This window comes from Sphaerodactylus townsendi, linkage group LG03 (assembly GCF_021028975.2).
Source record: "Sphaerodactylus townsendi isolate TG3544 linkage group LG03, MPM_Stown_v2.3, whole genome shotgun sequence".
NCBI classification, from domain to species: domain Eukaryota; kingdom Metazoa; phylum Chordata; class Lepidosauria; order Squamata; family Sphaerodactylidae; genus Sphaerodactylus; species Sphaerodactylus townsendi.
This window is the reverse complement of record NC_059427.1, coordinates 76,351,415-76,378,300: the sequence shown is the minus strand read 5'-3', so window position 1 is coordinate 76,378,300 and position 26,886 is coordinate 76,351,415. Positions and strand designations below refer to the sequence as shown.

General features: G+C 42.3%; 1 protein-coding gene across 2 annotated transcripts in view; it reads right to left on the bottom strand.

Moving 5' to 3' along the window:
• Positions 1 to 26,886, bottom strand: part of ADAM19 (ADAM metallopeptidase domain 19) — an 82,048-nt gene that overhangs the window by 15,999 nt on the left and 39,163 nt on the right. For both annotated transcript variants that reach the window (XM_048491118.1, XM_048491119.1), the window contains exons 6-13: positions 22,279 to 22,471; positions 12,493 to 12,558; positions 10,287 to 10,358; positions 8,876 to 9,042; positions 7,764 to 7,848; positions 3,963 to 4,102; positions 2,932 to 3,109; positions 2,079 to 2,168 (exon numbers count right to left, since the gene is read on the bottom strand). In XM_048491118.1, coding sequence (XP_048347075.1) covers positions 2,079 to 2,168; positions 2,932 to 3,109; positions 3,963 to 4,102; positions 7,764 to 7,848; positions 8,876 to 9,042; positions 10,287 to 10,358; positions 12,493 to 12,558; positions 22,279 to 22,471 — 991 coding nt within the window. The remainder of the gene's footprint in view (positions 1 to 2,078; positions 2,169 to 2,931; positions 3,110 to 3,962; positions 4,103 to 7,763; positions 7,849 to 8,875; positions 9,043 to 10,286; positions 10,359 to 12,492; positions 12,559 to 22,278; positions 22,472 to 26,886) is intronic.

Genomic DNA, 26,886 nt, shown 5'->3' with positions numbered 1-26,886 from the left:
AATTGAGGAGGAGCAGCCATTTTGGTTTGTTCAAAATTGAAGAGGGGTCCAGTGGTGCCATAGACATTAGTACATTTTATTCCATCATATGCCTTGTGAGTCAGCAATCACTTCCTTAAATTGTTTTTTGATGAAGTGAGCTTTCACTCACAAAAACGTGTGCTGCCTAGAATAAAAGTCTGTGTGGTGTCAGTGGAAACCTTATTATATAAAACAACCATTGTTTTTTCATCAAAAATAATTTAAACGCCCCTGCTAAAAACCTGGTGAAAATAAAAAAAACCTTGCCTCCTAAAGGAGGCCATTAAGGTCTTCCAAAGGGAGGCAATTCTACAACATCAGGGCAGCCACTGACAGGGTCATGCTTCAGGTGGGCACAACTCTTATGCGCTTCTGTTGCCACCCACAGCAGCAAACCTTAAGAAATGGAAGGATCTTTGTGAGAGAAACTTTTATATCAGGTTAGTAAGTTCATACGTCCTCTGTCTTTGTCGTATCTATTTAAAGTGAATTATAAACAGTTTGGACTGATATTTCTCTACAGCATGATTCTATGTTTGTAATAATGTACCATGTGCAATGGGGCTTATTTCCATGTAAGTGTCCATACAGACCAAGAAAGTTGAGATGTAAAATAAAACACAGACGTCCTTCGCTTATATTCCTCCCCGTCTCTCCCCGCCGCGCCACACACACACACACACACACACACACAATATCCCATTGCTGAGGTCCCAGCAGTTAGTTTGTTTAGGATAGTTTGCATAGAACTATACCATACAGAAAGCAACAGAAAGCTATTAACCAAGATACAAGATATTCTAATCCATACAAAGAAAACCTTCTCTATTCTCAAGGGCATGCTTTTTCATTCCAGGTGCTGGGGGCACTTTAACAAAAAAAAAAGAGGTAATTAAACTGGAAACACAATCAAGCACGGTATACTCCAACCCCTGCTAGGCCAGTTGCCTTCTCTGAAAGACAAGCTTCACCCTCCATAAGGATAGGGTGGCGCCAATATAAGCCCAAACAGGTGGCATAGGGACTCTCAGAGGATATGTGATAAAATAGGTGGTTCACTCAAGTCCAGCCCCAACACTTGCAGATTTCACTCCACAGTCTGTCATAAAAAATGTTGTAACCAAAGGAATTTCAAACAACTGGCTGGTAGTAGCAGTAACTTTAGAATGGAGAAATATACTAGTTTTTGTACTGCAAAATCTGTTTCCAAAATAGTACATTATGGACAGCTGTGTGAGTTTATGAGCTGAAGTTAAGTTTCTGCTGAAGTGATACAGGGTTGATTCATAGTACCATTCTTTCTACTGCAAAGAATGTTTCTCTGGTCATATAATGACACACTCCCAATACAGATTAATTCTCATTTTGTAGTTTTAATTTAAAAGTCCTGACAATATTGGTTGGCATATCTAATAAATATGTAATAAACAAATATATAACAAACAAGACTAGAAGCATACAAATGAAGAATTGACAGGGATATTTTCTAGTCAATATACAACATTTCAGTTTCCTTCCTGCGACAATTTCACCTGCAAACCCTAAGGATTGCTAGGCCATAACCTACAGGATTGCCTTTCCCTGCAGTAACATCAGAAATTTGACTAACAGCACTGCCAATAGTGCTATCAACCTGCACAATTCATTTATCCAAGTGGGCAGACGGTGGCTGAAGGGAACTTCCCATAGCCACTATTTACCAAAGATACATTTTTACTGGATTGCTTGAACATTTTATATATACTTTACTTTAAATGCTGTATTAGTTGTTTAAATGTTTTAATGCTCACTATCTTAGAGACCCTGTTTGGGTGGAAAGGTGGCATAAAAATGCTTTCAATAAATAAAGCCATTTAAAAACGCCTGCTTTGTTTGGAACTGATACTGTTATATATGTATTTTTCTGATAAACCTAGCTTAGGTCTGAGTCTACAAAGTTAGATGGCCTCCAGTTAAGATAATTTGTATACCTTTCCCTCTTTTCTTAATTGTTGTCCTGTACACAGAACAACAACTATTCTTTCCTTGTGTCATAGATGAAGGAAGCAGAACCCCACCTTACACTGGTGACAGCAAGTTCCATGTGCACACTCAGCACCAGGCTTCAGAGAGCAATTAGCAGCATTGCAACAAGGATTTTTACATTCCTGTGGGAGAGATGAGAGAAACAAGACACCTGTTGTGTTTACATGATAGAGGATCTGAACTTAACACATCAGAAAGCATCTGAATGTTTTTCACAGTAGGATGCAACCACAGATTCTTCCTTCCAAAAAATATAAATGCAGTTCCTAATCATGTTTTCCATTCATACTATTACCAGCCAATGATAATAATGCTCAAATGAATGAGGAAAATCAGAACAATAAGAGGACCATGTCAGAATCCCTTCCATGGTTCCAGGACCTGGCTTGGATTGAAGACACCCTTATCCCAGCTTCCAAATGCCAATACTGAGACATGGAAGGAAGAAGCTACTAGGTCTTCATCGCACCTGAACAGAGAAAGAAGCCCAAAGAGACTGAGTGAAAGCTTTGCAGTTTCTCTGGAAGGGGTGGGGGTGGGGTATATCACCATGTCCTGAAAGAGGAACAGCCAGAGCAGCAGCGACAGTAAGATCGTGAAGACTGGTGAAAGGACACAGAAACATCTACCCACTCTGTGGATGTTTTTCTAATTTGTTGCATATTTGATAGATTTCGTAAGCCATCTTGAAGGTTATAAATAGTGAAAAAGCAAGATAAGGACATTTCAGTTATGTTAAGAATGACAATAAACCACTCATATATCAATATGTTGTTTCCAATTTAAGTAAAATTATAATATTCTTTTTTAGGCAAGGGGAAGTCAGACTAGCATTCCCTTCTGAATATAAAGTCTATGAAATAATCTGATCCAAGCAAGAGTTACCTCCGCTTCTCCACAATCACATTCTTCTCCTTCTTCCAGGTAACCATTTCCACATCTCTGTCCTCCATATAAGGTCTTGGTATCTGGCATATTGTAAAGGCACATCCCTCCACCAGACTGCATATATCTGTTTAATTCCTTCTTATTGCACCAATTGAACACCTTGGGGAATGGGTGTCTGTAAATAAGGCAGTATAGAACACCACAATATTTTATTTGATAAATCACTTTTCTTATTACAGTGAAATAAGAAAACGTTCTAGAGCCAGAAACTGCCAAGGAGCAAGTATGCCTTTCTTTATGGATAAAAGTTCTGTCTTCTCTGCTGTGCTAACCACATGAATCTGTGGGAAACAGATGTTATATGCTGATACTATACAATTCTCTTTATTTGATTCCATACTGACAATTTGCCATTTATTATTTTCTTTAATATTGTTGTAATTTGCTCTGTTGTTTGGGTTTTACTGGAATATGTGTTTTAATCTTCCATAGTAGAAAAATGTATATAAATATTGTAAATATATAAAAAAGCAACATAAAATTGTTGTTTCTAAATAATAGGAAAGGCACACCGACTAGGAAAAGGGAGGGAATCCCCCCCCCCTCATCTTTTCCTAAGTGGGTGGCCAGCCGGTAATGTCCATAGGTGATATGGAGAATAGGATAGCCAACTTTGGGTTGGGAAATTCCTGAAGATTGAGCAGTTGGGGAGATCCTGAGGAGGGTGGACTTTGGGAAGAGCAGGTCACTCAGTATGGATTTAGCTCCACTGTGTCTACTGAAACTGCTGTTTCCTCCAGTGAACCTGATCTCTGTAGTCTGAAGATTAGTTGTAATTCTGGGAGAACTCCAGACTCCATCTAGGCATCGCCTGACTGGGAGGTAGGTTGATAGTGGGACCCCAAAGCCCCTCCCTTACACTGACCTCAGACTGAACTGTGATTCAGAGAAAATTTGGTTTAAATTAAGTCAAGAACAACTGTGCAGCTTAACTTAATAACAGTGAACACTATGGAATGCCTACTTACCCTGTTGCAGCAGCCATAATGCATCCTCCATCCTTAGCACTTGCAGTACAACAGCCAGTTGAGTCATGGCTCATGCCAAAGTTATGTCCCATCTCATGTGCCATAGTGGCTGCAACTCCAATGGCATTATCAGAATGATCCTGTCCAGGCACAGAATGAAAGGTCAGAAGGAGCATGTTTTGAATAAAGCATTTGAATATAATAACAGTGTAATCATTACACATAATCTGGTACAGACTTGCTAGTTTCTTGCCAGAGAGGGGGCTCCTAACTCCTATTTTTTCCTGCTGCTCTTTCAGTCAGTGGAAGAAAAAATACATTACAAAAATCACCACTGATTGACAATGTGACATCACTGAGGGAAAACTAGAAAGTGACAACAATCCAATTTATCCATGTTACCTATGTTTTACCAAAGAGTTGACAGCAATTCTTAGAGAAGTCTGATAATACTTCTGGGTTTTGTGACATTACATAATTGCCTGACTAGGGCTGCCATGGTTGGGAAACAGTGGGATGCTCAGGGATGAGCACTGGGGCAGAGGGCACAACTTCAGTTGTCAACCTTCAGGTGGTAAATGGGAGATCTCCTGCTATACAACTGATGTCCAGGCAAAAAGGATCAGTTCACATGGAAGAAAGGGCTGATTTGGAAGGTGGATTCTATGGCATTATACACACTGAAATCTCTCCCTTCCGCAAACCTCACCCTCTTCAGGCTCCACCCCCAAAATCTCCAGATATTTTCCAACCCAGAACTGGCAACTCTGGGCATAACACCCTGTCCACTGCTACGTCACTTCTGGGACAAAACTGATGAAACTATAGAGTTTCAAGAGATTCCTAGAGCTGCCCTATGTCATTTCTGGGTTTTCCCCTGAATCAACATAGCAGTGCACAGGACAATGACATTAAAAAAAAAATTCTCCCACCACTGATTGGAGCAGTGGTGGGCAAGGGTAGCGTTCAATTGCAGGCCTCACATCACAGTTGGAGGCCTGGCAGTTGTACGCCTGACAGCCCCTCTCCCTGTCCATGTCTCCCAGTTGCTAGCTAGTGGCTTGCAACCCTAACCTGGTACCAAAACAGTTCAGAACTTTACTGCAGTAGAGGCAAGACTTAGTCTGATCCCTGTTAGGTCATAACCAGCCACATACAACAAGCAAAATAAGAAGTGAAAAGTGAAACTAAGACAAACATTTTGTCCTCAAGGGATCTTGTTAAAACAACAATACAATACAACAAGGGAACATCACTAAGTTCACAACTCCCCAGAATATAACTATGTTTCATTAGCCTTCTCAAAAACCTTCTCAAAAACAGAATATAACTATGTTTCATTAGCCTTCTCAAAAACAGAATACCTGATGATACGGATGCGAGTTTGGTACATATTTTTTCAGATATCAGTAACAAGAAGGATGGCAGTCTTCTCCTGGACCTGCCGTATCCTCTACAATTGCACAAAACCTCCAAGGAGAACTGTTACCAGGTTCCACATAGAGCCTGGAGATCTCCTGGAATTACATATGATCTCTAGACCCTTGCTCACCTAGAGAAAGCAGCAGTTTTGGAGGGTGGACTTCATAGCATTATACGCCACTGAAGTCCCTTCCCTCTCCAAATTGTGCCCTTAGGTTTCACTCCTAAATCTCCAGGCATTTCCCAACCCAGAGTTCTTGACCCTATCCATTACCAGGTTGGCCTATACACTCTGGACATTCATAATGATTTAATGAGATTGCAAAACTGATTCAATTCCAGGTGCACAACTGAAATCCACAGTGTACATGGGCTAGAGTGTAATCAAAACAGCCTTGCAAGATCAGATCAACAAGCCACCTGGTCTGTATCCTGTTTCCAGTTATGGCCAACCAAGTAATTCCACCAAATCCCCAACAGAACATAAAATAAACAGCCCTCTTCCTTTTGTTTGTCTCTAGCATCTGTTATTCAAATGTACTGCTTCTGAACAGGGAAGTTCCATTTAGCTATTCTGGCTAATAACTGCTAATAGATCTCCAAAATTTGTAGATCCCTTTGCAAGCTTTCCATGCCAGTGGCCATCATCATACCTTGTGGCAGCTAATTCCATTCATTAATTGCTTTATCCACACAACACAAATAAAATAGCTTGCAGACATTTTTAAAAGAACTGTTTTTGGCTTTTTTTGTCCACATAGCTTGGATAAATAAAGCGTTTCACTCCAAAACAGTTCTTTTACCCAACTCCCCCTCACTGTTAGAGCTCTCACTTCTGTTTTGTGAGCTGCTTGTGCCTGCCAAAGTTCATGAATAAAGTTAGTTTTCACTGCTGCTTTTGCGAACGTGTTCCTTTTTTTCTTTTTTTTGGGGGGGGGGGGAAGTGTCTTCAAAGTTATGGGTCGCTCCCCACTCACCATTAGCTGCGGGGTTTTCTCTTGTTTAGACGCGGGGAGCCAGGATGTTCCCCACATCCCCAGCGTCCACTGCGTGGCAAAGTTATTGCATACAAAGTTATGAAGACACAATATGAGAATTGGCAATATGTCCATATTTCAAGCCTTCGTATCTTCAAAGACACCTCCCTCAAAACAAAAAGGAAAAATATATGTGTGCCAAATCAGCAGTGAAAACTAGCTTTATTCATGTACTTTTTAGATGGAAATGGTGGGTGGCAGGGTAAGCTTTAAGCAGATGAAACCTCTGTGGGAACCTTCTGCAAATGGTGGGCAGCACAGAGAATCCTTGGAGAAAATGGCAGGTGCGAGAAAAACCATAAGTAAGAGCTTTAAAATTGGGCAGGAAAAATATGTTTCCTAATTTCTGCACAGCAAGCAGGAAACGTGTTCAATCCATCTTCCTGCACAGCAAGCAGGAAACGTGTTCAATCCATCTAAAAGACAGTTAGTTTAGCATTTTCAAAATAAGTTGGGTTGAACAGAAATAAAACATTCTGAGGATGTCTTGGGGAAAAAGCTATGTGAACTTCCTCCCCAAAGCACTTCTTTTAATGCCCTCAAGATGTTTTATTTGTGCTGTGCAGAAAAAGCCACTGTGCATTATGTGAAGTTACTTTTTTTGGTCTGTCTCGAACAGGGGTAGGCACCCAAAGAGCTATTACCACCCAAAGAGCCATTTGGACCCGTTTTCCACGGCCCTGATGATCTCCCGAGCCTGCTCTGTGGGGCAGAGGAGGGATGGCAGCTGTGGCTTGCCCAGTGCCGTCACCTCTCACGCTGCGGGAGGCAGCGGCGCCAGGCAGGGAAACCCCCTCTGCCTGACTGCTCCATGGGGCAGAGGGGGATGGTGGCTGCAGGAATGGCAGGGGGTGGCGGCTGCTCTGGAGGGACATGCCCACATTACCCTCCGACCTCCAGGGGTCGGAGGGCAGTGTGGGCATGTCCCTCCAGCCCTCCAGAGCAGGGCTGGAAGGAGAGGTGTGTGGAGGAGACGTGAAAATTGGTGCCCTCATGCATGGAGCTGCCTCTGGTTCAGCCTCTCCACTCACCTTTCCTTCCAGCACTGCTCTGGAGGGCTGGAGGGACACGCCCATGCTACCCTCCGACCTCCAGGCCATGCGGAGCACCAGTATAAGGCTAAAAGAGCCACATGCGGCTCTGGAGCCGCAGGTTGCAGACCTCTGGTCTTGAAGATACTGCCAAATCAATGCCATACAGCAACTTCAAATTTCGTTGACTGGAGCACTTGGACAGATTTGTACACCACCATGAACTTGCACCACTGCCATTTATTTCAATGACCCTGGCATACATTTTCCTGATGTCTGTTCTTTTTATGATTTTATTAAGAACATATTACCATGTTTACTCCTCCAGACTGGTAGACAGAACACATGGTCATAAGGGGCGCCAAACCAATAGTAGTACCATGGAAAGCCATCCCACTGAAACACATGTGATGAAAAGAGATTACTTGCACATAATATTGTATTATACAGTGCGAACACTACATACATAGTTGCTTTAAGACTAAATATGTAAATTGGTGTCCCCAACCTTTTTGAGTCTGAGGGAACATTTGGAATTCTGATGTAACATGGTGAACACAGCAAAAATGGCTGCCACAGGAGGCAGAGCCAGTCACAAACTGATTGCCACACTTTAACTTCAGTGTAGATCCTTATGCTGCTGCCAAAGCAACATTTTAAAAAATCTGCACAGCCAATCAAATCTCCATTATGCTTATAACAAATGGATTTATAAGAACCATTGTCTTCATGTTTTGCCATTCGACATCAGTTGTTTCAATAGCTGTAAGATACACACACACACACACACACACACACACACACACACACACACACTTAAATGTAAGATGGTGCTTGATTGGTGCAGATTTTAGAAAGTGGGGGGGGGGGGCATCAGCGGCCGGGCTCCCCAAAGGCCCGGTGGAACAGCTCCGTCTTGCAGGCCCTGCGAAGGCAGGAGACATCTTGCAGGCAGCTGAGGGGGGAAAGATGCACTTTGAAGCGTTTTTTTTAAAGATGCCTTGAGCAGAAATAAGGCATCCTAAGGGCATCTTGGGGGGAAAGGCTGTGCAGAGTGCCTTCCCAGGGCACCCCCCCCTTTTTTTGCATCCCCAGGACATCTTATTTTAGCTGTGGGGAAGGACTATTGTCTCACAAGATCTCAGGGGCTTCAGCAAATATTGCTTCTGTGGGGTTTGGGGTTTTCTAACCAATGTATTTTTGTAAATTGCATATGTTTCTGCAAAACCTAAGGCTTCCCCCAAGCTTGTAAAGCAAAATCCCCTCTCAGTACAAGGGCCCATTGTCCAGATTTTTTTTTAATACACATTCTGAGGCTTTGGCTCAGAATTAGATATAATGATTACACAGAATAATAATTTTATATCCTAAAAACAGAACTCAGATTTCAAGGGATTCTGCTATTCATATAAACACAACTTACGTGATCAGCTGGGCATTGTCATGCTTTTTATACGATAGCTGTTTGCGCCTCCAAGCAAGAAAAGACCACAAAGTTGAATGTGGATTCGAAGAGATTTCACACTTATTGTGGTCATTCCAGACCTCGAGCCCCACCAAAGCAATCCGTATGTTCAGGGATTTGTAAAACTGAGAGGTTGAAGCAGATAAGAACTGGAGTTAGTGGCCTGTACCCTACTATTCCTCTAAGCAAAGTATGAACCCTTCCTTCTGCCTGAGGAGACTTCCCCTATTTTTCCAACCCTGAAAGGATAAAGTTGAATCCAAAGTAGTCCTTTTTCAGACCTCTCTACTGCATCTTATACTGATGGAGGAATGCATCTGTGAGCAGAGCTAACCTTTACCTACTGCACTATTATTCCACAGTGGCACCCATTAGTAACTCTGCTGTTCTCATCCACACAAGAAGTTTACAAACTTCACATACACGCTACAGGGGTCAGTGCTATCAGTCACAGACCAGGAAAGGGATTTAGGCGTCTTAGTTGATAGTTCCATGGGAATGTCAACTCAATGCATGGCAGCTGTAAAAAAGGCAAACTCTATGCTGGGGATCATTAGAAAAGGAATTGATAATAAAACTGCAAAGATTGTCATGCCCTTATATAAAGCAGTGGTGCGACCGCACTTGGAGTACTGTGTCCAGTTCTGGTCGCCGCATCTCAAAAAGGATATTGAGGAGATAGAAAAAGTGCAGAGAAGGGCAACAAGGATGATTGAGGGACTGGAGCACCTTCCCTATGAAGAGAGGCTGCAGTGTTTGGGACTCTTTAGTTTGGAGAGGAGGCGGCTGAGGGGGGATATGATTGAAGTCTACAAAATTATGCATGGGGTAGAAAATGTTGACAGAGAGAAATTTTTCTCTCTTTCTCACAATACTAGAACCAGGGGGCATTCATTGAAAATGCTGGGGGAAGAATTAGGACTAATAAAAGGAAACACTTCTTCACGCAACGTGTGATTGGTGTTTGGAATATGCTGCCACAGGAGGTGGTGATGGCCACTAACCTGGATAGCTTTAAAAGGGGCTTGGACAGATTTATGGAGGAGAAGTCGATTTATGGCTACCAATCTTGATCCTCCTTGATCTGAGATTGCAAATGCCTTAGCAGACCAGGTGATCGGGAGCAACAGCCGCAGAAGGCCATTGCGTTCACATCCTACATGTGAGCTCCCAAAGGCACCTGGTGGGCCACTGCGAGTAGCAGAGAGCTGGACTAGATGGACTTTGGTCTGATCCAGCTGGCTTGTTCTTATGTTCTTATGTTCTTAAGAAACCCAACTGCAAATAATTACTGTAACACAATAATAGAACACTAATCAAATATGTGCATATACATTTTCTAAAATAAAGCATACATATCTGGACTTACCTTATCTACATAATTAGCAGCCTCAACCAATTTATTTTTTGTTGCTTGAAGATCATGATTATTTTTCTGAAACTAAAAAAAGAGAGAGAGAAAGATGAGGGGAAAGCAATTCAGAATCATTCTGTAGATCCCTGCTATTCCTAAACATGTCAAGTTCCTATGGGATTTCAGTATAGTTATTTCATAATGCTAAGCTAGGAAGCTATCCAATGTTATTAATCATCTGAGTTTAAACAGAGATTTTACTATATCCCATGACAGTTTGCAAATGCTTTTCTTCTAATAATGACACATAATAAATCTCTTTTCTTCCAGCACATGTTGAAAATAAATGTTGAATTGCTTAAATAAATCATAAAACAGAATAAACAATTGAAAATAACTAGATATATTGTTACAGAGACAGAAGAACAAAATCACTAAGCAATAGACAAGCCAATGAGTTCAGAACTCTAACAACCATTGGGAGTTGTGGGTCCAGTTGTGGGTTAGTTAAGAACTGACAGCTGAGATTTTGGCGTTGAAAATTGGGAATTACAGAGTTTGGTGAAAGGGTCAGTATAACAGGACAGTGGGATAAAGACAGCACAGGGATCAGACACTTTCCTTATGCTGTCCTATAGGGAAGAATTTTGGGAGGTGCTGTGTATATTTGCAACAGTTCTGATCAATAATGTATTATAGTACACAAGCCTGCCTGAAATTTTTCCCCAGGTATGAATGATTTAAAAACTGGGGTCCCTTATCTCCATGTTGCCTGTTACTATTTCTCCCTATTTAGGTTATTCATTTTCAATAAACTTTTTTCTTGGCAAGTTTAAAAAAAATGTATTTATCCGATTGACCTCTTCTCTCCATCATTAGCCACAGAGGCTTGGGTGGGTTTTATATCCAAGACACAAAATTCTGTCCAAGAATCTTATTTTGGCTGGGATCCCTGGTGCAGCGAGGGAGGTGAGAAAGTGAAAAAACCTAGAGCAGTGTCTGGTGAAGAGAAAGTTATTAAAAGGACCCTAGTCTAAGGCTGCTAGATCTCCCACTGTGGTGGGAAGGATCCTGCCAGTAACCCCTTCTACCAACTGCTGCTCCGTCAGCCAGTAGAGAAAAATGAAGAAAAAAATTGTCATTGGTGCTCTGGCATTATAACACTTCCAAGAACACCTGGAAACTCTATGTTTTCATTTTAATCATCACACTGATGTTGCTCCCCACTGTGTCCCTGTCCTCCAGACTCCTGCCAATTGCCAGTTACTGACTGGCAACCCTACGCTAGTCGCATCCTTTTGACATAGAAACACTGCAGTATTTTTAACATCATTTTTCCCATTTTCTGTGTGGTCCCCAAATTAATTTGTTTCATTCGTCTAGTAAAAGGCATATGGCAAGCAAATGTAGCAAACCAGTATTCTTTGCATTTTTCTTATAGCTTCTCACGGCCCAGGAACCGGAAAATTATTACCACTCCAGTTTCATTCAGCATACATCATAGCCAGTGATTCAGCAGCAGCTGCACTCCTTTAACAGCAGACTTTATACATATGAATGGCACTGGACGGCTCATTCACACAGTCACAACAAAATGATCAGAAATTGCCAGCTATGATATTAACTATCTTATGCCTGGAGGAATCAGGCTACAGCATCTCAATCCTGAGTTTGGGTGTATGTGATGTTGATTATATGCACTTCATGACCATAGCAAAATTATAAGTGAGGAAAAAAGCAGTCATGCAGAGATCTGTAAGAGGATCAAGTTACCCCGAGAAATTATATGACCTGCAATCACATATTTTCAGAAAAGCATGCCAGGAAACAATGTCATTAAAATAAAAGATGCATGAATGACCTAACACTCAAGGGAATGGCTAACGTGACATGGATCCAACTCAAGCCAACCAGCTCCAGGTTACTGATTAGAAACAGTCTCCATGCATATGCATCTGCTGACAGGAAATTGTTATAGTTGTGTTAGCTGCTTCCATAGTTGACCCAAAACAAATGATTGATCCCCTCCCTTTTTTTTTTTACTGATCATTTCAGTGAGTCTTATAGCTGAAATGGGAGTTATGACTGCAGGTCTAGAGGAGACCATTGCCAGCGTGGGTTCAGAAAAATGTAGCCAAATACATTATCACCACTGTTGGTATCTGAACTGTCTATCCCAAACTTGATTCTGATTTGATACAGGCAATGCATTCTTTCTTACCTCCGCATAATCAGCAACTAGAAGAAGTTCCACAAATTTAGTAGACTGTTCATCATCCCTCTTTACCTGTGAAGCAAAGAAAGCCCACCTCTATCAAAAAACTGTTTAAAATGCATTTCCTTATAACATAATCACTGATAAAAGAAGAAAGTGTGTAAATAGAAACTTGGCAGTACCTGATTACTAGTGCTTATCAAACCATGTTTTCATTATAAAGCAGGTTTTCATTATAAATATCAATGAAGAAAAACCATAAATGCCTAGCATGGGGAGCTACAAAATGTTAATGGATGGGTATTGTCTCGTAACACAGTGTAACCTCTTTCTGTGGGTTCTGTGGGGCAGTACTTGGAAGGAGTTGCAAAGAACCAAATTTAAACAAAACAGTTTACTTCTCTTTACAAATAACATTAAACATCAACATTTAACATTACAATTCAAGGTCCTGTTCAGGTTGCATTTCAAGTCCTTCTAGTTACAGTCTACTGATACTGCCAAGTCCAATTCTTCTTTGCAAGTGGGTTGGCTCCTGAAGACTCCAAGGGCTTGATGAACAGGATGCAACATGATGAAGGTTTCCAGGAGAACTCTCACCCATTACAACCACAAAAAGAAACCCTTAACAAGGTGTTAAGGGCTTATAGAAATCAAGGTCCGAGTCTGGTAGCCTTGTCTTCTCCAAAGAGCTCTGCAGCCTTTCTGCTGCTCTGAGTCTCCACCCCCTTACTGGTTCAACCCATTCTGGGCATGGGGGTTACATTCTCCCCCACTAAAATTCTGTCGTCCCAACAGTAATTACAATGCAACTCTTGAAATCATTAAACAATGATTTCCCCAGAGATTCCTGTACTTGGAGGAACCACATTTGGTGCATCTGAATGCAGAACATTGTCTTTCTCTTAAGTTTAGCTGCACTGGCAGTTTGCAAAACTCTTTACAGCAATTGTTGCAGTTCAGCCAAGCAGTTTGCAGAAGGGATGGGGGATTGCAACTGGAATCCCTTCCTTCATTTAACTTCCAAACAGAATCATGTGTTTCAAATTCACACAGCAACATCTCTTGAACTTACATCGAATAACAAAACAGTTATATGGGGATCAAACCCCAACTTGCTGCACACTTCCATTGCAAGCAATTTATATTTGCAATCTCACTTCCAAGCCCCACGCTGGTTGGGCACCATTTTGTAACCTCTTTCTGTGGGTTCTGTGGGGCAGTACTTGGAAGGAGTTGCAAAGAACCAAATTTAAACAAAACAGTTTACTTCTCTTTACAAATAACATTAAACATCAACATTTAACATTACAATTCAAAGTCCTGTTCAGGTTGCATTTCAAGTCCTTCTAGTTACAGTCTACTGATACTGCCAAGTCCAATTCTTCTTTGCAAGTGGGTTGGCTCCTGAAGACTCCAAGGGCTTGATGAACAGGATGCAACATGATGAAGGTTTCCAGGAGAACTCTCACCCTTTACAACCACAAAAAGAAACCCTTAACAAGGTGTTAAGGGCTTATAGAAATCAAGGTCCGAGTCTGGTAGCCTTGTCTTCTCCAAAGAGCTCTGCAGCCTTTCTGCTGCTCTGAGTCTCCACCCCCTTACTGGTTCAACCCATTCTGGGCATGGGGGTTACAACAGCACTTCTCAATCGTATGGGGTCCCCAATGTGGTACCTGTGAGTGCCATGGCAACCACTGACATATTTTCTGGTGGCCACCAAGTGTTTTGAGAAAGTAGATGGGGCCAGATAGGGCTTTCACCCAGCAAGCCTTCTGATTGGCTATGCAGATTTTAAAAAATATTGCTTTGGTAGCAACTGCCACAACAGCACAAGAATTTGCCCTGTGTTACTGAAGTTTGGCAGTGGCAATCAGTAAGCTCAACTTCAGTTAGCTCAACTTCATGCAACAGCCATGTTATGCCATCTATTTTGTTGCTATGCTCACCATGCCACATAAGAATTTCAAATTTGCTCGCAGGCTCAAAATGGTGGGGGACCCCTGGATTAAAAGGTAGCTTACTGTGATCTAGCAAAGAATTTTTTCAAAAAATCTGAAAAGTATCTGTCATTCTTTCATAGTGCAATCATATGCAAGATTATGCCAGACTAAGCTGTTGAAATCAATGACTTTAGAGGCTGATAGAATTACTGTGGTCTGAAAAGAAAAATTAACGACAAAAGCCAGACATGTAACCAATACAGCAGAAACAAAAAGGAGTTTTGTGGCATCTCAAAAGATTAACCTTTATTGTGGCATGGCCTTTATGACATCACAATGCTAATTCATGGAAGTTCATTCCATAATAAATCTATCTTTACGATATCGTGAGGGACAGCCATGCTAGGCTGCTGCAGAAAACTAAATAGGAATCTTGTAGTACTACAAAGGCATGCACTTTCCTAAATTGAAGTGATTGCTTGCTTGGTAGAAACTTCTTTTTGATTGCTGGATTTTTTCCAGAATAAATGCATTAAAAAGGTGTTTGTCAAAGGCGGATCCTGCATGGACCAAAAACAGTGGTGTGAATGTTAGATTTCGTTTAGAGTCATGGATATGCCCAGTAGTGTGTGTGACTGCAGTTTATAGAAAGTTCTCCAGAGACATAAATGTAAAAGGTAAAACTTACATTTATTCAATCATCTTCAGTTCACAACTTTGTTCCAAGAAAAGGGAAATAGAAAGAACCCTATCTAAAGAGATTACTTTCCCTATGACAAGTGGGCACAACTAACACGCCATCACGTGTGTGGATGTGAGAGGATGCTGCAGTGGGAAAGGCCCCACTGAGCAGGCTGCCATTGACCATGCGCTCGGTTCAAAGGCTAGAGCAGAAGTGAAGCTAGCATGGGGAAGAAAGGAAGTTAGTGGGCGGTCTCCTGGCCCAGACAAGGAGGGCAAACAAGAGAGGCAACATCACAGTTAGAATGATATACAGCACCCCCCAGTGTCCAGGCATGCAGAAGTCGCTTATTCCAACAGTGAAAAGGGTCTAAAATGATTTAAAAGGGTGTAAAAGGGTTTACATTGTTTTCACACTGCTGTTTTTGGCCCATGCGGAATCCGCCATAGCTTTGAGGGTAAGAGTGTAAACTGGAACTACAGTTTGCAATCCACTTTCCAACTCAATCCTGAATCCATCCAGTGGCTTAGGGTCACATTAGCTTTGATATGCAAGGGATTCGTCTGATTGGAAAAACCAGTGAATAAAAATCCCTTGCTTCATTTCCAGTCTTTTCATCCCTACCATATGAAATATAATTTACCCTACAGCTAATTCTTGAGGGCAAAGAGGAAGTGTTTGCACCCAAGAGATTATAAGAAAGTGGCACGTATGGTAAAGGTCCATCTATTCAATAAGGAGTATCCCTGGCAGGTTATAAAAATGCTAGGAACAAGGCTGATAGCATTTCTAAGGAATCCTTGTTTAAACCAAAACAGAAATACTCTGTAGATAGAATTTTTTACAGTTTGACCTATTGTGGAGAAATTGCCTTGGTCACTTTAATTCTATTCTGTTTGAGCTGGGAGTTACACCCCAGCTGAAAGTATTTTTTTCTTATTAGGACTTTAACGACCTTCCTTAAGCATTACACCTGGTGGTAACAATGTTTTTACACTATGCTGTCTTTGTAAATTGTTGTGAGAGTTTAATTGGTTCGTTTAAGCTAACTCAGCAATAATTTTGTATAATTGCTTTCAATGCTCTCACTCTAGATCTACCTTTCTTTTCCTTCTGTTTCTATTGCCTGTTACTCTGTACTGCATGAGCGTATCTTTGTTTGTTTTTTTGTATGTTATCAAAGTTGTTTTGAATAACTTAAACTCTGCCAGACCAGCTTGGTTCGCAATATTTTCTGTTTTGATCTTTGCTTACAGTTTCATGCCATGCTACCGTTGTTTTACTGTGTTATTTTAACCTTTGATTATTCCTTATTATTATTTTGTTTATTAAGAAGGTGCGGCTCTCAATAAACCCAAAAAATATTTTATTTTAAAGTTTCAGCCTCTGAGTTTTTGTTGTGCATTTCAAAATCCTGAGCCACGTTTTGAGAAGTGGCAGTCAGCCTCTTTCTCTACACCTATTCTTCTCTGAGCCATAAGATCCAAAGAATTATAGGATAATTCTTATATAAGAATTATCTACTGCAGTCCAGTGGTGGGAGCATTGGGATGCTGTTAAGTAGATTTTGTTGGTGACTTTACCTTTTTTCTCTCTTTTTTCCTGTTTTCATTACTTCATATTAGTGAAGTTATTAGGTGTAGACTAGGTGTAGTGAATTATTTATCTTGCTTAATGGTTAGTATTAGACGTTAGAGTAGGCTAGTAGAGTTAGTTTAGTGGCAAGACTAGGCCCACTAGTAGTGGGATTTAGTGGGGTTTTTTAGATAGAGGAGGCGGTTAGGACAGGGGGCGCCACCTATGGGGCTGAGGATCCCAGTGTTGGTGGGACGGGGTAAGTATGACGGTAGGCGGCGGCCATGTGAGAGAAGGTGGACGAGATATGGTTATGCTCGCTCGCCTTCTGACCTCCGTCCTATTCCAATGTACGATGGTGGCAGAGTTCAGACATCCCCTGCTTCGTCCCTGGTGTTGATCAATGCCAGGTCGATCAATAATAACACCGAAGTGCTCCGGGATTTCCTTGGAGAGCTGCAGATGGACCTGGCTTGTGTCACCGAAACCTGGGTGCGTGAAGGCGCGACTGTTGCCTTGCGCGAGGTCGGCCCCCCAGGTTTCGCGTGCCTCCACCGGTCTCGAACCCAGGGCCGGGGTGGTGGTGTCGCGATGTTCATCCGAGATTCTATACCCTTCAGGGCTGGCCCTGTCCCAGAGATCAGTGGTATAGAGTGTATTGGCCTAGAGTGGTTGGCCTCGGAGAGGTTGGCTGTCCTCCTGGTGTACCGGTTGCCTAGCGCACCGGGAGGTAGCCTGCTACAGCTGCTAGAGGTGGTGGCCGACTGGGCATTGCGGTTTCCCAAACTTATTGTTTTGGGGGACTTCAATGTCCATGTCGACACTGCCTCCTGTACAGTGGCTGCGGACCTGGTGTCATCCATGGCGACACTAGGCCTCTCCTTGGTGAACTCTGGCCCCACTCATGAGGCCTGTCACACTCTGGATCTGGTCTTTGGTTCAGGGGTTGATATGGCCGTATCCTCTATTGACAGAGTGCCATGGTCCGACCATTATGCCCTGAAGGTTCGGGTGGACATGCCCCACTGCCCCTGTCTAGGCGACGGACTGATTTATGTCCGCCCGCGGAGACTTATGGATCCAATTGGTTTCCTGAATGCTCTACGGGAATCTGAACCTGCCGGCACACTCGATGAGCAGGTGGCTGACTGGAACTCCCGTCTAGCCAATGCCATCGAGGCTGTTGCTCCCCGGCGACCTCTGTGTCCACGTTCCCGGCTGGCCCCCGGGTATACCGAGGAGCTACGCCAGATGAAACGAGAACTCAGACGTCTAGAGCGAAAGTGGAGGAAAACTCGTGATGGAGTGGCGCGAACATCTTATAGGACATTTATGAAGGCCTATGAGTTGGCGATGAAGGAAGCGAAGAGAGTTTTCTTTTCCTCCTCTCTCGCGTCTGCTAGCTCTCGCCCGGCACAACTGTTTCGTGTGATTCGGTCTCTGACCTCACTACCTCAGAGGTCTGCAAATGATCAATTGGCTATAGGCTGTGAGGCATTTATGAGCTTTTTTGCAGATAAAGTCGCGTCGCTCTGCCAGGACCTCCCCGCTACTTTGACTACAATTAGTGAACTGGAGGCTCCCTTGCCGTCTTCAGGCCCTTGTTTGGCCCGGTTTGCCCTGCTCTCTAAGGCCGCTGTTGACAGGGCCCTGGCTGCTGTTAAACCTACTACCTGTCCTCTGGATCCGTGCCCCTCCTGGCTTGTTAAAGTCTGCCGGGAGGAGCTACGACCCCACCTGTTGAATATCATCAATGGCTCCCTTGAGCAAGGAGTCTTTCCAGGTGGGTTGAAGGAGGCAGTGGTCTGCCCACTCTTAAAAAGACCACCGTTAGATCCTGGAGATCTGGCCACCACCACGCCTGTCTCGAATCTTTCGTTTCTGGGGAAGGTAATTGAGAGAGTGGTGCTGGAGCAGCTTCAGGGTTTCCTGGAGGACACATCGGCCTTTGACCCCTTCCAGTCCGGCTTCCGTGCTGGGCATGGGACGGAGACCGTTCTTGTCGCCGTCACAGACACATGCAGCTGGACCGAGGCGGTTCGGTGCTGCTGGTATTGTTAGATCTGACCGCAGCGTTTGACGTGGTCGACCACGATCTTTTGGCCCACCGCCTGGCCGTTTCCGGAGTGCGGGCCACTGTCCTTCAGTGGATTGTCTCATTTCTCCGGGACCGGACTCAGCAAGTGTGGTGCGGAGATCAGCCCTCCCGACGGTGCCCGCTTCAGTGCGGTGTGCCCCAGGGTGCGCTTCTATCTCCGCTATTATTTAATATCTATATGCGACCCCTTGCTCAGTTGGTACGGAGCTTTGGGCTGATTTGTCACCAGTACGCTGATGACACTCAGCTCATTCTGTTGATGGAGGGGAGAGCGGCCATCGCCCCTGCAGCTCTACAGCACTGTCTGGAGGCGGTCGCTGGTTGGTTGCAACAGAGCAGGTTAAAACTAAACCCATCGAAGACGGAGATCCTCTGGCTGAGACACGAAGGGGAGGTTGGGGATTTCCAGCCACCGGTGTGGGAGGGGGGCCTCATTGGCACCGGCCCCCTCTGTTCGCAGCCTGGGGGTCCACCTGGATTCGTCTCTTTTAATGGAGACCCAGGTGGTCCATACAACCCGGGCTGCGTTTTTCCATCTCCGTCAGGCCCGACGGCTGGCCCCCTTCCTCTCCCAAGCTGACCTGGCCACTGTGATCCATGCAACGGTCACCTCCAGGTTAGACTATTGTAATTCGCTCTACGCTGGCCTACCCTTGCACCTGATCCGGAAGCTGAAGCTGATCCAGCATGCAGCAGCGCGCCTACTTACAGGTGGTGCCTATTGTGACCATATCCAGCCTGTATTGCGCCAGCTGCACTGGCTCCCAGTGGAATTCCGGATCATCCACAAGGTATGGGTATTAACCTTTAAGGCTCTGCGCGGCCTGGGGCCCTCGTACCTTCGAGACCGCCTTACCGCATATGTCCCTGCATGGCCTCTACGTTCAGCAGAGGCCAATTTACTGGTGGTCCCCGGCCCCTCAATGATACGGCTGGCTTCCATCCGAGCCAGGGCCTTTATGGCCCTGGCTCCAGCCTGGTGGAACACTCTCCCACCATCTGTCCAGGCCCTGCGGGATCTTGGAGAGTTCCGCAGGGCCTGTAAGACCGAATTGTTCCACCGGGCCTTTGGGGAAGCCAGCCATTGATGGTGTGCGCCCTTCCTGTTCCTCCCTCTATCATCTTGGGAGCCTATAACATCTATACCACCCCCTCTCTGGGAGGGGTCTTTTTATCTATTGATAGTTTAATACTGAACGTCATGTGACTTACATGGAACGCTGTAATTTTATGTAATTTATGTATTTATTGATTTTAAATGTGACTGCTTGTTGAATTGAATTGTTTATGATGTTTGCTGTCCACCGCCCAGAGCCCTTAGGGGATGGGGCGGTTTACAAATATAATAAATAAATAAATAAATAAATAAATAAATAAATAAATAAATAAATAAATAAATAAATAAATAAATAAATAAAATATGTAAATACTGGCCAATTGTATCAGAAATATCTGGTTGCCACCAATCACCCTTATTTAGACTCAAGAGGACACGGACCTATTAATCAGATTTGGTTTCAGGGTACTAGAAACAGTGAGATCCAATGCACAGGGACATTACAAGTGTGCCAACTGCCTGGCATGCAAATGCTCAATAGAAACCAAACCATTTGTTCATTCATCTAAAAATTATAAAAAAGATCTCAGGCAATTTACCAATTGTAACTCTACATATCTCATCACATGTCCTTGCCAAAAAACTATACACTGCAAAAATGATACAGCTAAACAAGGTTTGTACCTTGGAGCATATCTCAAGAATCCACAATAAAATAGTGGATGTCCCTTTAACTACTCACTTCTTCAAGAAGGGGCATGCTCCAAAAGATTTTTGGTTTTGTTAAACTTGATAATAAAGCTTTAATTGCACATTCATGGAGAAAACTATCGCAACTTGAATCTTCCTTTATTTTTCATTTGGACAGCCTTGAACCATGAGTTGAATACATATTTGGATTCAAATTCATACATTTCAACACCATGTAGCAAATAAGACAGCAGTACCACAGCTGTAACCCATTAATGGTTCGTGTTTCCTTGAAGATTACTTCATGTTTACTTGTGTAAACTGCACCTGGGAACACAGGTGAGCAACTGAGACATATGATCGCCAGTCTACAGGAATAGTATTTCCTCTTTTGAGTTTATTTGTTAATTATTTCCAAGTTATTTTTTTGTATAAGTTCATGTAAGTTTTTTCTGTAACTGCTTTTGGCACATAAATGTCATTGATGTATTTTTGAATTGTTTAGCAGAACCTATATTGTTATCTCTTTTAGAAATCTCATCTTGAGCCCAGTGAAGGGACGCTTAACAAGTCATAATCTAGAGAGACCTGTAGGCGTGAGTTTATGTTGAAATACCACTTAAGATAATGTGGACAGCATAACACCATTTATAAGAGATCCTTCAAAGCTTGGTTTCGTTTTCTTTTAGCCTGAAACTTCCTTGTTTAAACAATCCAATGAGAAAGGACTTGAAAATCAACCATAATAAATCTCTATACAGAATTCACAATTAGGCTTTCATTTAACAGTAGGAGTTACCACACAGACTTAATTACCAATTTTCATTTGTACTTTTGTATTTTGTGCATTTTCATATTATGCATCCTCAATATCAATCTATGCTTTAAATAAAATTGATGATATCTACTTGAGTGTAATTTTACTTTCTGGTTTATGTTATCTTATTTGGAACTTAGCCCTTCCTTGTGCAACTTCTCTGTGGCCCTTTCCCCACTTACCTTAAGCCCCACGCTACTCTCCTCAAGTAGCATGGGGTCCAGCTGCCCTCCCCACTTCAGGGGTGGTGAGAACGCAGCTGCCCCGACGCTGCCTCTCTCCCGCCCCCTTGACGCGCGGAATTCCTGGAGCCTTTTGAAATGGCGCCTTTTGACGACCCCGCACAGAGCGCGAGGTCGTGGGGAAGCCAGGGCGCGCACCAGGAATTGTGCGCGCCGGGAATTGCCCGCAGCAACCCTCGGGCAAAGGTGAGTGGGGAAAGGGCCTGTATGATTGGAATTCACAGCATTATTTTCAAACTTCTATCTAAGCTACTGGAGAAAGTACACTCAAAATTTGGATAAAGGAAGCAATGGTTGAGGAATGGGGTGTTCAACTCTTTCTCTCATACTGTTTTGGCAATTTAAATTGTTTTGTTCCAGTGGGGAAAACATAGCCACCAAGCCCTGTGTCTCTACTCATGCCACTTTGAAAGTAAAAACAAAACAAAAAAGCATGGAAGTTATGGATCACAGATCTCTTATGACATATCTGGTATGGCCTTTGCATAAACTACTTTTTTTTTTCAATCTCCATGCTCTTTTTCTAACAATTAGGCAATGTACTGCAATTCCATATAGAACTGCAGTAAGAATTATAAGCAAAGTGTACAAGGTATTCTGAGCATCTAAGAAAACTGCTACAGAAATTCTTATTTTTCTAAAATCTTACATCTTATAAAATGTAATGGAATAATTAAGAAATACTCACTCTATGATAGCTTGGCTCAGCTTGGTCTGTCAGCTCAGTGAGCCATTCTATGGCCTCTGAGCCTGACTGCTTGGATCCACAGGTACCCCTGGGAAACTTGAAATGTTCAGTTCTGTAGATTAAGTGTTGCTCCTGGTTATGAGGAAGTGGTTCCAAGACATAGCTGAGGTTGCTATTCAGTACTATAAGGCCACTGAAAAACAAAGCCAATAAAATGAAAATTCTGAAGGGCTTAATTTGTTTCTGTTTATCTGAGACTTCACTTTAGTTATCTGACTGCTAAGTAATAACCATGCAGCCCCATGTATGTTCTGCAGGTTTAACTGCACTGCATGCTACTGCACAAGATGAGACACAATTGTTCTTTCGTATTGTTTTTGACCTCTCAGAATAAGATTTCAGAAACAGCCAGAGTCTGGCTTAAACATTGTTTCTATATACTATATGACCACCTAGTACTATTAATTTTTTTCCTAGTTTTCAAAGTGCCATCTTAAACAAAATTATACTGCTCTACATCCACTGAAGTCAATGGGCTTAGCAGGTTGAAATTCTGCATAGGATGACACTGGTGTTTTCCTCACGGCCAATATATCCTGAGATAAGGAGATCTATAATTCCGTTTTGGCCATGATTTTTGCATGGCTTCCGAGCCTAACTTGGGCCCGTCCCATAAGATTTTCCTTATCCCGTGCCTTTCAAAAAACAATGTAATTGGGGGTTCATTTTTTAAAAGTGCCACTCCCATTCCCATGCAAACACTGCAGGAGATAGACCAATTTATTTTGCACGCCTTGCCAGCTGAAGCCAATCAGAACAGCGGAAAAACGTGACAGTTTGCGCATGCGTGGCGACATCAACAAGAAAAATGAAACTAAACCGGGGGTTATGCAAGTTCTTCCTCCCAGCCTAAACTCGCTGGCGGGCTACCATGCGGAGGGAGAAACCGAGATAGAAACATCCTGGTATGAATGCAAACATCCTGGTATGTATGATCCCGGTTTTCCCCTGGGATATTTTGGCCGTGGGAAAAACACCACTTTCAAGTAATTGAAAAGAGTTCCAGACAGTGTCTTCAGGATGTTTTATTTCAGTTCAACCTGGTGTATTTTGAAACACTAAACTGGTGATTTCCCTTCCAAGATGGCTTCAAGACATTTCCTGCTTGGTGTGCGGAGCTCAGGAAATGTCATATTTCACCTGCCCAATTTCAAAGCTGTCACTTACATTTTCTCAGCTGCTCGGGTCTGCCATTTTCTGCCGTTTCAGAGACCTCTGTGCTGCTTGCCATTTGCTGAAGGTTCTCCTTTGTTTGCATCGCAGTTGCCTGCCATTTCACTGTTTAAAGTACCTGAACAAAGTTAGTTTTGCCTGGCAATTCTGCAAATGTGTCTTTCCCCCTTCTTTTTTTGTTTTGTTTTCAATGAAGAGTCTTTGAAGCTCAATATGAGACTCAATATGAGAATCGCAGCCAATTCTCATATCATATCTTCGTAGCTTCAAAGACACCATATTGAAAACCAAAAAAGGGGGGAAATGACACGTTTGTGGAAATGCCAGACAAAACTAAATTTATTCATGTACTTTAAATACTGACATGGCAAGCGCCTGCAATGCAAGCAGAGGAAACGTCCATGGGAAACCTTCAGAAAATGGCAGGCAGCATGGAGGTCTCTGAAACGGCAAAATGCTGGGAGAAAAAACAGTTTTCACTGGCAATGCTTTATTTTTCTGCAGTATGTGGACAAAAAAGTAAAAACTATTCTTTGTATACTGTCTGCAAGACATTTTATTTGTGCTGCACAAAAAAAGCCATTGTCATTGAGAAAAATATCAGCTACACTTTAAAAGCAAATTTAAGTAAAATACTTCTATTTCTTGTAATGACTTACATGGTCAGGTCTCAGAGGGAATGCTGATTACAACCTTAAAAGCCCTGATCCAAGTTCTAATGTCTTGCACCTTGAATGGGGGTTTCAAATCAGATTTTAAAAAATCCTTACTGGAGATTTTTTTCAATTTTGGCAGAACAGGGACAGGATGAAGCCTGAAAAAACTCAGATTCAAAAATATTCAACTGACTATCAATGGAGGGTGTCCTTCCCCAAGGAAAGATTTGACTGTGCTCTTATGGTGGTGTTGTGTATGGACAGAGGGTATGGCAATCAGAAGCAATAGCAGTCATGTCAAGCTTCACAGAAGGGGAATGATTAAATCATGAACAGATGGATTGATTATGAAAGAGTCAAGCTCTGAAAACATCAGTTAACTCTGCCCTTCAGGTCATGGAAATTATTGTGACCTGTGAACTCTTTCCAGGAAACTTTGGCTTTCTAATACAAATAGATGACAACCCTTAATTCAATTTCAAAAAAAAAAAAAGAACAGCAGAAATGGCCTGTTTGGAGGTTAACCCTTTGAAGATTTTTACCTGACAAAGGATTACAAAAATTATAAAGACTCTGGCAAGTCACTGTCTCTCAGCATAACCCACATCAATGGGGTGTTGTGAGGATCTAACAGATGGAGAAGCAGAGAACTAGGTATATGAGGTTGAAGGAAGAACAGAATAACAATTTAAATTATATTCTGGTAAGCTAGACAACCTAGATCTGTCTGAATGCTTACCAGTAACTCCTCAATGAAATTTTGGCAATGACAAACAAATATCTCTCTATGATGACATGTCCATCACTAGAGGAGAATTCTGGGCATTTTTCAGTTCACCTAGATCAACACTATGATCTGATCAATGCTTTGCATTAACTGGCTGTGCAACGTAAATACATGCATTGCATCCCATAGCTAACATACCAGTGCAGAAAAGATTCTCTGTGAAACTGAAAAAAGTTTAAATTAAATATTATTGTTAACAACTGATTTGCTATTGGGTTTCAGTTCTTGTAAATGAGTTTTTCCTGTCATTTTTAATATTTGTCATTTTCAAAGATCAAAATTATCAATCCTCCTCTCCTGACACACCCACCAAAGAGGGTTTCACTCTGCTGGCAGTAATCTGCTGGTAGTTTCTGGCCCTACGAACATCCAGCTGTCCTCAACCAGAGCCAGAGTTTTTTTGGCTCTGACCCCAGTCTTGGTGGAACTCTCTGGAGACTTGGCTCAGTTCTGCAGGACCTACAAGACAGAGATGTTCCGCCAGATCTGCAGCTGAGGCAGCAATAGTTCATCTTACTGGCTTCTCTACCCCTATTTTGGTAGGTATCCCTCCCCCCTTAGTGTTCCTTTCTCTTCCTTCCCTCCTTCTTTGAGTGTTTCCTGGCAGAGGATAAATTTTAAGGGTGCCAGGTTGACTTAAAGTTAGAATTTTAATGGTTTCAACTATTACTGATTTATATGTATTGTTTTAATTCTGTTGTCACCTGCCCTGATCCCATTAAGCTGAGCCCATATTAAGCTGAGCATCTGAGACTTAGCCTAGCCATTTAGGAATAGGGAACACTTTACAGAGTAATTAAATAAGAGATTATGAATCATAATGACTCTAGCAATGCTTTACAAGGCAAGTTCTCCATATTTATTTCAGTTTACTAACCTGTTGATGGACCAAAAATTTTTAAGTTACCAGCATGGAACAACTTCAAGCAAACAGGGTTTGTGTGTGACTGTGACACCTTGTATGACTGTTTGTACAGCTGCCTCTTGAAAGAAAGCCCAAACTGTCTCTAACCAGACCCTCAACTGGCATTTTAATGACAAATAAAGATTCTATGACAGTTCTACTACACAGACCACTCTGTAGGATGTTCATCAATTTTATTTTGGACAGGCCCAGGATGTTTTGAGTATTCAGAATGTAGTCTTTCAACTATCGCATGAAAAACAATCACTTAAAATAGCTGGATGCTCTAGGCAGTATTCAAAGGGTGCATTAAAGGTTTCATGTGATTCCATCTCAAAACACACAGGAATTTTAGATGGAGTTTTTAATTGAATGCATTGCCAATCACGTTGAAGCAAAGTGAACTTGTGTAAGAAATACAAGAAATTGTGTAAGATAAGAATGGGAGCTGTTCAAAGCACAGCAGGCCTTTCAGGAAATTGGAAAACATTTACTGCAGCAAAAGGAAGATTTTAAAATGTCTCACGAGATGTGTCTCAACAGAAATATTAAGGTGTTTGTGTGTATTACATTTCTTTGCATTAGACAATGACAGAGGGTGAAGTACAAATATTTTCAACAGAAGAAGTTCTTAAGGTATTGATGGAATACTGGAGATGTGTGAAACCTCAATACAACCTTCAACACTAGATTGCTCAACAAATATCAAAGACCCTTCTTGGCCAGTGCTAATCCCTTGCACCATTTTCATTGAAATCTGGGGCCTTCTGTCCTAGTCTGGGGTCAGCTACAGTCCCAACATACCATTTCTGACTTGACTTTAAAGTAATGTTGAGCCCGTTCTTTAGGATACAAGATTACCATTTCAGTTAGCAATGTAAGCCAGTATAGTTATCATCACAAAATAATAAAAACTGTTTGTTCTCTCTTAAGGGTCCTGCACTATTTCTTTTTCATATCTCTCTAGTCTGCTTTAATATTGAGCCTGACAGAATTTCATTTTATGTTGGTGTGTCTATACATAGAAG